Genomic DNA, 12,500 nt, shown 5'->3' with positions numbered 1-12,500 from the left:
TGCCACACTGTAGAGTAGTTTTTTACCCCCGAAATCATTATTCCGGGACTATTAAGCATCGCCTGTTTGGCGCTTACCAGTGTACTACACAGTGCAGCACTATGTCACACGACACGACTACAACTACCTCCGTGCTGCACGACTTCATCATCATCATATATAACTCCACAAATGAAGACAAACAAAAGCATGCAGCCAGGGTAACGACAGGCAGGCAGGCACCCAGCCACCCTCTCTCTCTCTCTCTCTCTCTCTCTCTCTGCTCTGTTCTCGTGCTGGGTCCTTGAGCGCGTGGCAGGATTTATGGCTCGTGGCTGGCATGTTAAACTCGCCATGCCACATGGGCTGTTTACCCTTGAGTGGGGTAGCGGAGCTGACTAGCATTAATGTAGCCGTACGCTTGACTGGCTCCACTGTGGATCACATGCAAAAAAAAGAGGAGAGGACAGAGGAAGAGGTGGGAGAGAGGGATAAAGGTGGGGAGAGAGAGAGGCATAGACACAGAGAAGAGAGAGAGAGAGAGGTAAACAGAAGATGGGAAGAGAGAGAGAGAAAGAGAGGGAGAGAGATAGTAAGCGAAAGGTAATAAGGGAGTGAAAGAGAGGGATAGAGAGAGGTGTAAAGGGAAAGAGAAAGAGAGGTTAAAGGTAGAGAAGAAGCGAGACTGGTGGAAAGGAAAAAGTAAAGATGGAGAGAGAGAGTGTCTGTGAGAGAGAAAGAAAGACTGAAAGTCAAAGAGGCACAGAGAGGCAGAGACAGGGGGGGGGGGCACTTTGCACTTTGCATGACTTGGGTGCTTAATATCTGGGGTGGGTGCCGCCTGCTGTGCAGTGTTTGGCCTCCTGTCCCTGTCCTCCTGCCCTGTGATGTCCTGTGCTGTCCACTGGTCCCCTGGCCGCCATTAATCCCCAACATTAAACACTTCCCCTGATCATACATCACCAGGCAGCCCCTGCCCAGCACATCCTCAACACACACCAGAGTCCTGATGACTCCGCAAGATAAACACCAACGTATGAAAATCGCCTGATCTAATTTACATCTCTCTCTAGCCCTCTTCTCCTCCGTTTCTCTCTCTCTCGCTCTCTCTCTCTCTTTTCTCTCTCTCTCTCTCTCAGGTCTCATGCATGTGTGTCCATTTTCCCTTTCCGCAGTCATTCTTCTTGCAGCTAATTGATTAATTCTATTCTAATCTGATGGAATTGAATCCCCCCCCTCTTTATGTGGCTGTTATTGGAAAACCAATGAAGAGGACATTAAAATAATTAAGTGGGGTGGGTGAGAGGTGTGTGGTAAAGTAAGTGATGCATATCTCAATAACGGCCCAGGAGACTTTGATATCAGGAATTGTGTGTGTGAGAGAGAGAGAGAGAGAGAGAGAGAGAGAGAGAGAGAGAGAGAGAGAGAGAGAGAGAGAGAGAGAGAGAGAGAGAGGGGGGGGGAGAGAGGGAGAGAGAGAGAGAGAGAGAGAGAGAGAGAGAGAGAGAGAGAGAGAGAGAGCCAAAGGGGTTCCAGGGGGAGGTCACACACCTCTCGATGGACTCAGAATTACATTAGCCCGGCACGGAAGGTTAGCGGTTAGCGGTGGCTAACCCTCTCTGCCGCCCTCCCTCCCTCAGGCTGAGAGACTAATAACACCTTACACACGCACAGGTGAATGGATTTCTTTCATTATTTTTTCCTGCTATCTCGGCAATGGCCAGTCATTTCCCATGGGGCAGTGGGGGGAATATAGTGGATGTCGTAGTCGTAGTGGCTACTCTGCTGGACTCGTGACCAGCACGGAGGAGGGGTAAAAATACTACACTTGACAAATCACTGGAGGTGGATAGTGTAAGTGAGTCTTGGGTCCCCTAGAATGTTGACACCTCTGGCCACTGCAGGGGTCACTGTAAGTAGCAAGAAGATCACTGAATTGACTAAAAACGCTACGTATGTGTTGACCCTGCCGTGGTTCTCAAGGTAGGGCACTGCACTGCTCTGTCGGCGACCCAGGTTTGATTCCGGTCATTTGCCGGTCCTTCCCCATCTGTCTCTCCCCACTCAGTTCCTGTCTCTCTCACTGTCCTATTACAAAACGCATAAAAAGCCCTAAAATGTGTATAAATATATACGTACATGTATGTATTTAAAAAACACAATACGCTAACATATACACTACATGGGTTCTACATTTTTGTTTCCCCCTGGCTGCGCGACCCTGGCTGCGCACAACCCAACCTCTGATTGTTGGAAACGCTGTCGGTCAAAAAATTAGCTCACATGGTTGGCTGGCAGTGTCTTGCCCCTCCTCACAACACCGTGTTTATAAACAAAAAAAACCCATGTATGGGAAAAAAACATTTTTTTTTCATTAATGCAATTGAAATGAAAGGCACAGCGATGCCCTGGAGCTGTACAGCGTACTGACCTCGCCCACCATGCCGTTCCAGGTGCCGTTGACCTTCTTGCCGTGCTTGCCATTGGTGACCAGGTACAGGTCGTAGGTGAACTTGACGGACTTGGCGATCTTCTTCAGGATGTCGATGCAGAAGCCCTTGCAGCAGCGCTTGATGTAGATCCCAGTGGCAATCGTCTCGTTGCTGACGTTTGGGGAGTAGCAGAGGAGGAGATATCGGGCAAAAAAACACAGAAAGAAACAAAAACGAGGAGAAGAAAAAAAGAGAGTGAGAGAAGGTAGGGAAAACAAAGGGAGGGAGAGAGAGAGAGAGAGAGAGAGAGAGAGAGAGAGAGAGAGAGAGAGAGAAATAAAGAAAAAAAGCAAATGGGAGGTGAGCTGACAAGATGAAAGATAGAGTGTGATGTAGAGTTTGAGTAAAGGCTAAGACAGATGGGATGAGGCTGTGGGGTGATGCTTACAGTCAAGGCTGAGGAGAGCTGAGGGATGACAGAGGAAGGGAGGTGGTGGAGGTGGAGGTGGTGGTGGAGGATGACGAAGACGAAGAAGAGTGGGATGTGGAAATGTGAAGGAGGGAGGAGGAGAGATGGAGAGCGTGGAGAGAAGGACAGGTGTGTGTCCAAGGGGGAGAATGAAACAGTCCGACTGTGGATGGTGGATGGATGCGATGGTGGTTGGACGCGATGGTGGATACGACGGCATGATCTGCAGTGGAGGCAGTTGACAGACGTGTCCATACATCCGGCTTGCTTCAGTGCAGATGTCAACATGGATGTAGGCATACATACACTGACACAGAGACACACGCACACACGTAAACACACACACAAACACACACACACACACGGAAACACACACACACACACACACACATACACATACACACACACACACACACACACACACACACAGAAACACACACACACACACACACGCACACGCACACGCACACGCACACGCACACACAGGATGGTGAGATAGTAGACAGACAGACAGTGAGACAGCGATAGATGTCCAACGTTGCCAACGCACATGAGCAGCAGACGTAGAAACTGATGAAGGGGATCATATCACATATACACGAGGGTTTCTGGCAAAGATTAATAGGCGACGGCAGACTCTGGTAATGGATTGCAATCCTTCAACATGTCGCATTGCTTGACTGCGTGGTTAAGATGATGCATGGAATGGTTACACAAACATTAAATATATATCAAACAGAAACTCCCGAATGCTCCTTTAAAGCGGCACATTTTTCAGACGGAAAGGTCCGTGTCATGTTTAGAGTTTCGGCACAAATGTATGATCTTAAAGAGAGCAAATGTCAGTGCAATAATATAGTAATATTGGATGTGTCCGCTGCCAGTACTGTCCTGCAGGAGGCCATTGGCAAGTATGTTGTGCATTTGCATGTCTGGGAAACATAAGTTATTGGAGATGGCGTCACGCCCATGAGACATTTATCTGTGACAAAAAACTGCCATGGAATGATTTATATTGATAGACATTACGCGCGTGCGTGTGCGTGTGCGTGTGTGTGTGTCTGTGTGTGTGTGTGTGTGTGTGTGTGTGTGTGTGTGTGTGTGTGTGTGTGTGTGTGTGTGTGTGTGTGTGTGTGTGTGTGTGTGTGTGTGTGTGTGTGTGTGTGTGTGTGTGTGAAAGGGTTTATGGAGGCTGCTCCTAGTTTATACACCAGTGTATTCTTCGTATTGTCCAAGCGCATGCATATCGTTATCACAACACTCTGCTGTGGGCCTGGAGGCATACAACTACTATGTGCATGTGTGTCTCTTTGTATGTGCATACTGTATGCATACGTATTTTATATACTGTATATGCATATCGCTATGTACTATGTAAAGTCTGCCTTTATTATAACTATAAACTTTACTTGGCAAACCCTGTGTGTGTGTGTGTGTGTGTGTGTGTGTGTGTGTGTGTGTGTGTGTGTGTGTGTGTGTGTGTGTGTGTGTGTGTGTGTGTGTGTGTGTGTGTGTGTGTGTGTGTGTGTGTGTGTGTGTGTGTGTGTGTGTGTGTGTGTGTGTGTGTGTGTGTGTGTGTGTGTGTGCGTGCATGCATGGTTTTCTCACGCATGGACTTTGAGCTGTTTTCGACAGGGCACGGTATTCCTCATGCAGGTGCCACTGAGGGGGTCCACATCCTCCACGATGACGAAGGGCGCCTCCTCCAGGGTGACGATGGACAGGTGGTCGTCATCGCGGTTCTCGCCGCCCGCCAGCTCCATCCGCGGCCACACGTGGTACCTCATCGACAGCGTGCCGTTCTCCCACTTGCCCACCTGCGCCGTGCATACAGACAGGAGATATGTTTGTAGATGGATGGATGGATGGATGGGGGACAGAGTGAGAGTGCTTTACTCCGGCTATGATGTTATGCATTTGCTATGCATCTGGGAAACATAAGTTATTGTGATACATTTGATTATACAGTTTATCACGAAAGTGAGCACACCCCTGCAGTTTTGGCAGATTTGTGAGCATATCTTTTCATAGGAAAGCATAAAAAAATTTCACTTTGACAAAATGTTTAGTGACCATTTAACAACATATTTAACCACTTAAATTTCTTGTTCATTTAGAAAAAAACAAAATACAGCCATTAATGTTTGAACATGTACCCACAAAAGTGAGTACACCCCAGATTAAAATCCGGTAGAGAAGGGGCCGTGTTGGCTCGAATCGTCTCGAAATGAAAAGGGAATAAAAGGGAGGTCATCAGTGTGCATTTCAACCTTTCTTTTCATTGAACTTTTACATTTTGAGTGTGCACCTGGCTTAAATAGATTGGTGTGAGATTTGAATGCAATCCTATGGAGAATATCATGATCTGCTTCAGTAGTCAAAGTGCATGTTGACATGCATGTTTCTTTTAGGTGCATTTCAGATTACCAATGTTGACAGCATTCATGCATCCCCAAACCATGTCAGTCCCACTATCATGCTTGGCTACTGAGAGGATTCACTTTTTTGTAAAACTCACTTGTTTACCACCACACATGCTTGACACCATCGAAAGTAAATTTGTTTATCTTGGTCTCTTCAGATCACACGACATGGTTCCAGTGACCCATATACTTGGTCTGTTCATCTCTCTTGAGACCAAGATAAACAAATTTGCTTTAGATGGTGTCAAGCATGTGTGGTGGTAAACAAGTAGTTCAAACATTAATGGCTGTAATTTGTTTTTTTCTGAGTGAACAAGAAATTTAAGGGGTTAAATATGTTGTTAAAAGGTCACTAAACATTGTGTGAAAGTGTTTTTTTTCATGCTTTCCTATGAAAATATATACTCACACATCTGCCAAAACTGCAGGGGTGTACACACTTTCGTGATACACTGTACATACTTTATGTCTGTTTTCTTAAAAAATTAAAAAAGAATAAAAACAAAAAAGCCTAAAATATCGCAATATACATCACCTTGAAGACAATGTATCTGGATGCACATGTATCGCAGTATGTATCGTAATGTGACTCCTGTATCGGAATGTGTATCGTATCGTGAGATAGACTTTTTTTAAGTAGGGGATTTTTTTGTCAAACAAAAGAAAAGTGTGTTAAAATCATGAATGTCTTTCCTCGTACCGTAATATCACCTATCTTTCCTTAGACATGGTTCAAATAACCTGATCAAGTCAAATTCCACTTGATCACATTATAATTATAATTATATATTGAATATAGTGTAAGTATAATATTCCTGGTGCAACGTGCATTATTAAAAACAAGAACCATAAACCGAACCGAAAACCATGACCTTCATACTGCAATATGGACAGTGAATTTTGCAAACCGTGCCACCCCTACAAAAAAGCATTAATATTACAATGTTGTTCTGTAGTGGTAAAGAATTTTTCATACCACTGATTTTAGTAAGAGGTGCTTTGTTCTGTAAATGGTGCTCTTTATTTATAACATTTTGGTTTATTTAAGGCACTTCATTCCTGTGACTTTGTTGTGTTTTGGTGCGAGTCCATTGTTTTTCCCATGACCACCTCACAGGCAACACCTGGCACGTGCGCTCGCCAATAAAACTGGCGCGGTTTTGGAATTGGAGAAAAGGGCAACGTCCAAATGATACGATTTTCACCTTTCATTAAACCGCCAAAAAGGTCAAACCAACAGCAGCCAGTTCACATTAGGGCCAACTCGGTTGGACAGTTTTTAAACTTCACACACCGTGCCTTGAGGTACATTTAAGAACAGGAAAAAATAGGCGAAAACAATCCAATAAGGCTATTGACAGAGGCGAGGCAGCACAGGGCTAAACGGGGGAGACGGGGCATAAAAGGCGAGGCAAAGGGCTAAGAGGGTTAGTCCGCTCGGCAGACACACACACACCCGAGGCGGACAGAACCAAGCGGAGCCGCCAGGGGCCCGAGGAAGGTCAGAACCAAGGACGAGAGGAGAGACGGAGACATGGAAAACACTGGCGAGAGAAAGAGAGGGAGAGAGAGGATGGGAGAGGTAGAAGGACAGAGGGAGGGAGGGAGAGAGAGAGAGCGAGTGAAAGAGAGAGAAGGATAGGGTGGATGTGAGAGAGAAAATAAGAAATAGATTATTGAGAGAATTCAAGAATGAGAGAGAAAGAGAATGGAGGAGCCACAGACAGAAAAAAAGAAAAGCAGACAGAGCTTCGGAGACTGATAGAGGCGATACTGGAGGCGGCAGGGTGAGAGAGTTCTGCAACGGAAAACATAACAAAACCAAGAGAGGTGGGAAATGGGAGAGCAAGGTCAGTTCGAGAAATATGAGAGAGAGAGAGAGAGAGAGAGAGAGAGAGAGAGAGAGAGAGAGAGAGAGAGAGAATGTTGAACAAGAGGGAAAAAGATAGATACAGAAAGCCAAGAAATGAGAGAAGCAGCGAAAAACACAAAAAAGATTGAGCAACAGAAGAGCAAGAGGAGAGAAGAGGAGAGGAGAGGACAGGATGGGAGAGCAAAGGAGAGGAGAGGAAAGGAGAGGAGCGGATAGGAGAGGAGAGGAGAGGAGAGGAGAGGAGAGGAGAGGAGAGGAGAGGAGAGGAGAGGAGAGGAGAGGAGAGGAGAGGAGAGGAGAAGAGACGGAGAGGAAAGGAGAGGAGCGGATAGGAGAGGAGAGAAGAGGAGAGGAGAAGAGAGGAGAGGAGAGGAGAGGAGAAGAGACGGAGAGCAGAGGAGAGGAGAGGAAAGGAGAGGAGCGGATAGGAGAGGAGAGAAGAGGAGAGGAGAAGAGAGGAGAGGAGAGGAGAGGAGAGGAGAGGAGAGGAGAGGAGAGGAGAGGAGATAAAGGGTCAGCGAGAAGAGGAGAGGAGAGGAGAGGAGTGGATGGGAGGGGAGAGGGGAGAGGAGAGGAGAAGAGAGGAGAGGAGAGAAGAGGAGGGGGGAGGAGTGGAGAGGAGAGGAGAGGAGGGGAGAGGAGAGGGCTATGAGAGAAGAGAAGAGGAGAGGAGGAGCTGAGAGGAGAGGAGAGGAGAGGAGAGGAGAGGAGAGGAGAGGAGAGGAGAGGAGAGAAGAGGAGAGGAGAGGAGAGAGTAGATCGGGAGAGGAGAGGAGAGGAGAGGAGGGGAGAGAGAAGAGAGGAGAAAAGAGGAGCGGAGAGGAGGAGAGGAGAGGAGAGGAGAGGAGGAGAGGAGAGGAGAGGAGAGAGAGAGGAGAGGAGAGGAGAGGAGAGGAGAGGAGAGGAGAAAGGAGTGGGACAGAGGAGAGGAGAGGAGAGGAGAGCAGAGGAGAGTAGAGGAGAGGAGAGGAGATAGAGAGAGAGGAGAGGAGAGGCGAGGAGAGGAGAGGAGGAGAGGAGAGGAGAAGAGAGAAGAGGAGAGGAGAGGAGAGGAGAGGAGAGAAAGAAGAGAGGAGAGGAGGAGAGGAGAGGAAAGAGGAGAGGAGAGGGGAGGAGAGGAGAGCAGAGGGGAGGAGAGGTGGATGGGAGGGGAGAGGAGAGGAGAGGAGAGGAGAGGAGAGGAGAGGAGAGGAGAAGGGAGGAGAGGAGAAGGGAGAGGAGAGGAGAGGAGATGGAGAGAGAAGAGGAGAGGAGAGGAGAGAGGAGAGGAGAGGAGAGGAGCGGAGCGGATAGGAGAGGAGAGGAGAGGAGCGGAGCGGATAGGAGAGGAGAGGAGAGGAGAGGAGAGGAGAGGAGGGGATAGGAGAGGAGGGGATAGGAGAGGAGAGGAGAGGAGAGAAGAGGAGAGGAGAGGAGAGGAGAGGATAGGAGAGGAGAGGAGAGGAGAGGAGAGGAGAGGAGAGGAGTGCCATCAGCATGTAAATGTGTCTGGTCTGCACTCTTGCTCTAGAGTGCTCAGCTCCAATTCCTGGAGGGCCCTCGACGGCCCGCGGACAGCCTCCACGCTCCACAAAACGCCGCCGTTTACCCCGTTTCTCAACCCCACACTCCACTGACACATCACACCTACAGAGAGGGCAGAGAAGGCATGCGCGCCAGACCAGCCCCAGACCTGGCCCGGCCCGGCTCAGACCCAGACTTGGTTTTGCGCCCCCGCACCCGCACCCAGCCATCTTGGCCTATTTCTGGGCATGACGTAGGAGTGAAAAACGCCTGTCGGATTATGAAGCTAATTGGGCCGGTTAAGACACCGGTGGCCCCCTGTGATCTGAGCATTATTTGCTGCTGATGCTGCTGCCTGGTCTGGAGGCTGGAGGCTGGCTGGCTGAGGAGCTGGCAGAGATGACTGCAGAGGGAGCCTTGGCTATATGGAGCCAGCAGAGGAGAGAAGGGAGAGGAGAGGGGGAGAGAGAGGGGAAGAGCAAGGGGAGGGGGAAGTGGGAGGGAGGAGTGGAGAGGGAGGGAGGATGAGAGAGGGAAGAGTGATGGAGGAGAGTGAAGAAGGAGAGGAAAGGAGAGGAAAGGAGAGGAAAGGAGAGGAGAGGAGAGGAGAGGAGAGGAGAGAGGAGAGGAGAGGAGAGGAGAGGAGAGCAGAGGAGAGGAGAGGAGAGGAGAAGAGAGGAGAGGAGAGGAGAGCAGAGGAGAGGAGAGGAGAGGAGAGGAGAGGAGAGGAGAGGAGAGGAGAGGAGGGGAGGGGAGTGAAGAGGAGTGAAGAGGAGTGAAGAGGAAAGGAGACAAGCGAGGAGGGGGGAGGGAGTGGAAGGAGAGGAGGTGGAAGATGGGAAGAGTGAAGGAGAGGAAAGAAGGAGAGGCTGGGTGGAGGAAGGCGGTGGGCATAAGACAGAAGGACTCTCTGTCTAAACTCAACCGGACACTACAGAGCTTTCAAACCAACTTCAAAGGCTCAGGGTAACAGGCAAGGGGAGAGAGGGAGGGGGAGAGCGAGATAGAGGAAGAGAAACCAAGAGCAAGAGATAGGAAGTGAATAGAAAATGAGCGGGGGGGTTAGCTACTGTGTGTAACAGTGTGTTTGTCACTGTACGTGTGCAAGAAGCAGAATAAGAAAAACAGAGTAAAAGAACAAAAAGAAAAAGGAGAGAGGAAGCGAGTGAGAACAAGAAGGAAGTGTGGGGGGGGGCAGCTTCTCATTAGAACCCAAGAAAGTGGCCCAGAAGGAAGTGAAGCAAGGAATTAAACATGAGAGAAAGTGTGGAGAGAGTGTGTGTGTGTGTGTGTGTGTGTGTGTGTGTGTGTGTGTGTGTGTGTGTGTGTGTGTGTGTGTGTGTGTGTGTGTGTGTGTGTGTGTGTGTGTGTGTGTGTGTGTGTGTGCGTGCGTGCGTGCGTGTACGTGTGTGTGTGAGGGAAAAGAGTGGAGAAAAGAAGAAAAAAGAAGAAAGAAGAGGAAAAAGGGGAAAAAAGCGAGAGATTAGAGGAAGGGAGATGAGAGGCGAGTCACCTTGTTCTCTGATCGGAGAACAGAATACAGATTGGTGCTGTGCAGCACACTACAGGGGTGACGAAACACTAAAGGCATGAATAGGAAACAGCTAGTGGAGAAACATGCAGATGGATGGAAACGATAAACACACAACACACGGATGAGCGGCAGATGAATAGGCTGACAGCTTGACTGATGGAGAGAGAAACGGAAAGGAAAGGACGAAAAGGGAAGAGACAAAAAACACAAGCGTGGGGGGGTGGAGGTGTGTGCGTGTGTGTGTGTGTGTGTGTGTGGGGGGGGTTGCTTTGTTGCTGTGGAGCACCGGGTAGAGCACCTGCCTCATATACATACATATATACCATGCAGATATCAAAAGTAAAGGTAAACATTAAAAAGAAACAGTTTCCTTCCAACACAGGCAACTTATCTGAGTAACCAGTAGACATGTGTACTCGTCTTACGATCAGATACAGTAACACTGCGCTGGCTGGATCAAATTTGTGGTGGGCTCTTGTTAGGTTTTAACAGTTTTTCAGTAAAAACAGTCTTCAGGCTACAATACACTGTGTGCAGAATTATTAGGCAAACATGTTTTTTGACCATATTGTCTTTTTTATGCACATTTTCCAACAGGAATCCATATGAACATGAAAACCTATTGGATTTAAGCATCCCAGGCTATGCATATTTGTATAAAAAGATAGGGGTGTGGTCGAAGGTGCCCAACACCCTATATCAGGTGTGCATAATTCTTAGACAACTTTGTTTCCTTCTGGGAAAATGGGCCACAAAATAGATCTAACAAACTCTGAAAAGTCTAAAAGCCATTTTGAAGTCTTCTAGAGGGATGTGGCTGTCTTGAAATTGGCAAGAAGTTGGTCAAGTTAGCACAGAACTATCAAATGCACCGTTAGAAAGTCATCAGTCTCAAAGGAAATGTCACTGCCAAAAATTGAGAAGAATTTAAGGTGAAACTACAAAAAAAAAACATTACCCTGCAGTCCTATCATATTCCAGAACAGAAACCTATACCGAGTGTCCAGAAGAACAGGGCATTAAGCACTCGGAGACATGACCAAGGTAAGAAGGGATGACACCAGACAACCATTTAACAAGTTAATTAAGTCAAGACTGGGTCAAAAATACCTGAGGTTTTCAAAGGTATTATGGATGTGGGACAGTGACTCTTGGCAGACAGGGTGGATAAACCCATGGCTGGATCTTTGAGAGGAAGAAATTGCATCTTTTAAGAAGACAATGGTATTTCTGCAGTACTTTGCTGGCATTTGGGTGGAACTCAGGAACTCATCTGAGTGTGCACATTACTGATCTAGCCATAGGCTCATCTACCTGGTCCATCAACAGTCACTTTCACTAGTTCATAAAACAATTGAAAAACCTGTCTAAAGACATTTCTTGACCCAGTCTTGACTTAAGTTTCTTGTTGAGTGGTCTTCAGGTTTCAGCCTGTTTTACCTTGGCCATGTCTCTGAGTGCTGAATACAGTGTTCTTGTGGTCTCAATGTAGGTGTCAGTTCTGGAATATAACAACACTGCAGGGTAAGAGTTTTGTGGTAGTTTCATCCTCAATTCTTCTCAATCTGGCAGTTACTATGTGAGCACATGTCATGTGACACTGATGGCTTTGTAATGGTGCATTAGATGGATATGACCAATATTTCAAGACAGCCACACCCCTCTGGAAGACTTAAAAATTGTTTATAGTCTTTTCAGAGTTTGTTACATCTCTTTTGTGGCCCATTTTCTAAAAAATAGAGTAGAATAGAATACAGAGAAGTGAGCAAAGAGACAAATAGAACGGCAGACCATGTGTCAACTCAATAGTGTCCTCAAATCAATAGTAATTCAGTAGCAGCATTTGCTCAAAATAATTTAGTTCTTACCTGAAAGTTTAATTTTTTGCTTTTTTCCACACACCTCAGCTGGCAGAATAAAAGCTATAAAATTCCTGCATACTGACCATATCACAGTAATTTTATTCACAGCATTTCAGTCTTAGCCCTTCATCAAGCTTTTTACAAAATGGTAAAAAAAGAACCTGTTTGATAGTGTTTATAGTTAAAGTGGGCTGTGAATTTTCCTGTTGACATCTGTAAAACCCTGATTTTGGGATTTTGGAGGTTGTAGGCCTACATGAATGATCAGAACACCCAAAGTTGAAAATAGCTAATCTGCAGTTGCTAAATGAACGAATTTTGGTCGAAAAAAGCAGTATTCAACCTCCTGTCCTGTCCTCCAAACAGAGAAGTTATGTGATTGGGTAGCTACGCACACCCCAGAACCTGTTTGATTAGGATAACCA

At 47.1% G+C, this 12,500-nt stretch overlaps 1 protein-coding gene across 1 annotated transcript in view; it reads right to left on the bottom strand.

Moving 5' to 3' along the window:
• The window catches only part of grin2ba (glutamate receptor, ionotropic, N-methyl D-aspartate 2B, genome duplicate a), a 127,643-nt gene that overhangs the window by 37,995 nt on the left and 77,148 nt on the right, over positions 1-12,500 (bottom strand). The window contains exons 7-9 of the mRNA XM_063223868.1: positions 4,504-4,697; positions 3,624-3,632; positions 2,411-2,582 (exon numbers count right to left, since the gene is read on the bottom strand). Coding sequence (XP_063079938.1) covers positions 2,411-2,582; positions 3,624-3,632; positions 4,504-4,697 — 375 coding nt within the window. The remainder of the gene's footprint in view (positions 1-2,410; positions 2,583-3,623; positions 3,633-4,503; positions 4,698-12,500) is intronic.

This window comes from Engraulis encrasicolus, chromosome 2 (assembly GCF_034702125.1).
Source record: "Engraulis encrasicolus isolate BLACKSEA-1 chromosome 2, IST_EnEncr_1.0, whole genome shotgun sequence".
Classification (NCBI taxonomy): Eukaryota; Metazoa; Chordata; class Actinopteri; order Clupeiformes; family Engraulidae; genus Engraulis; species Engraulis encrasicolus.
This window is presented reverse-complemented; position numbering and strand designations above follow the sequence as displayed.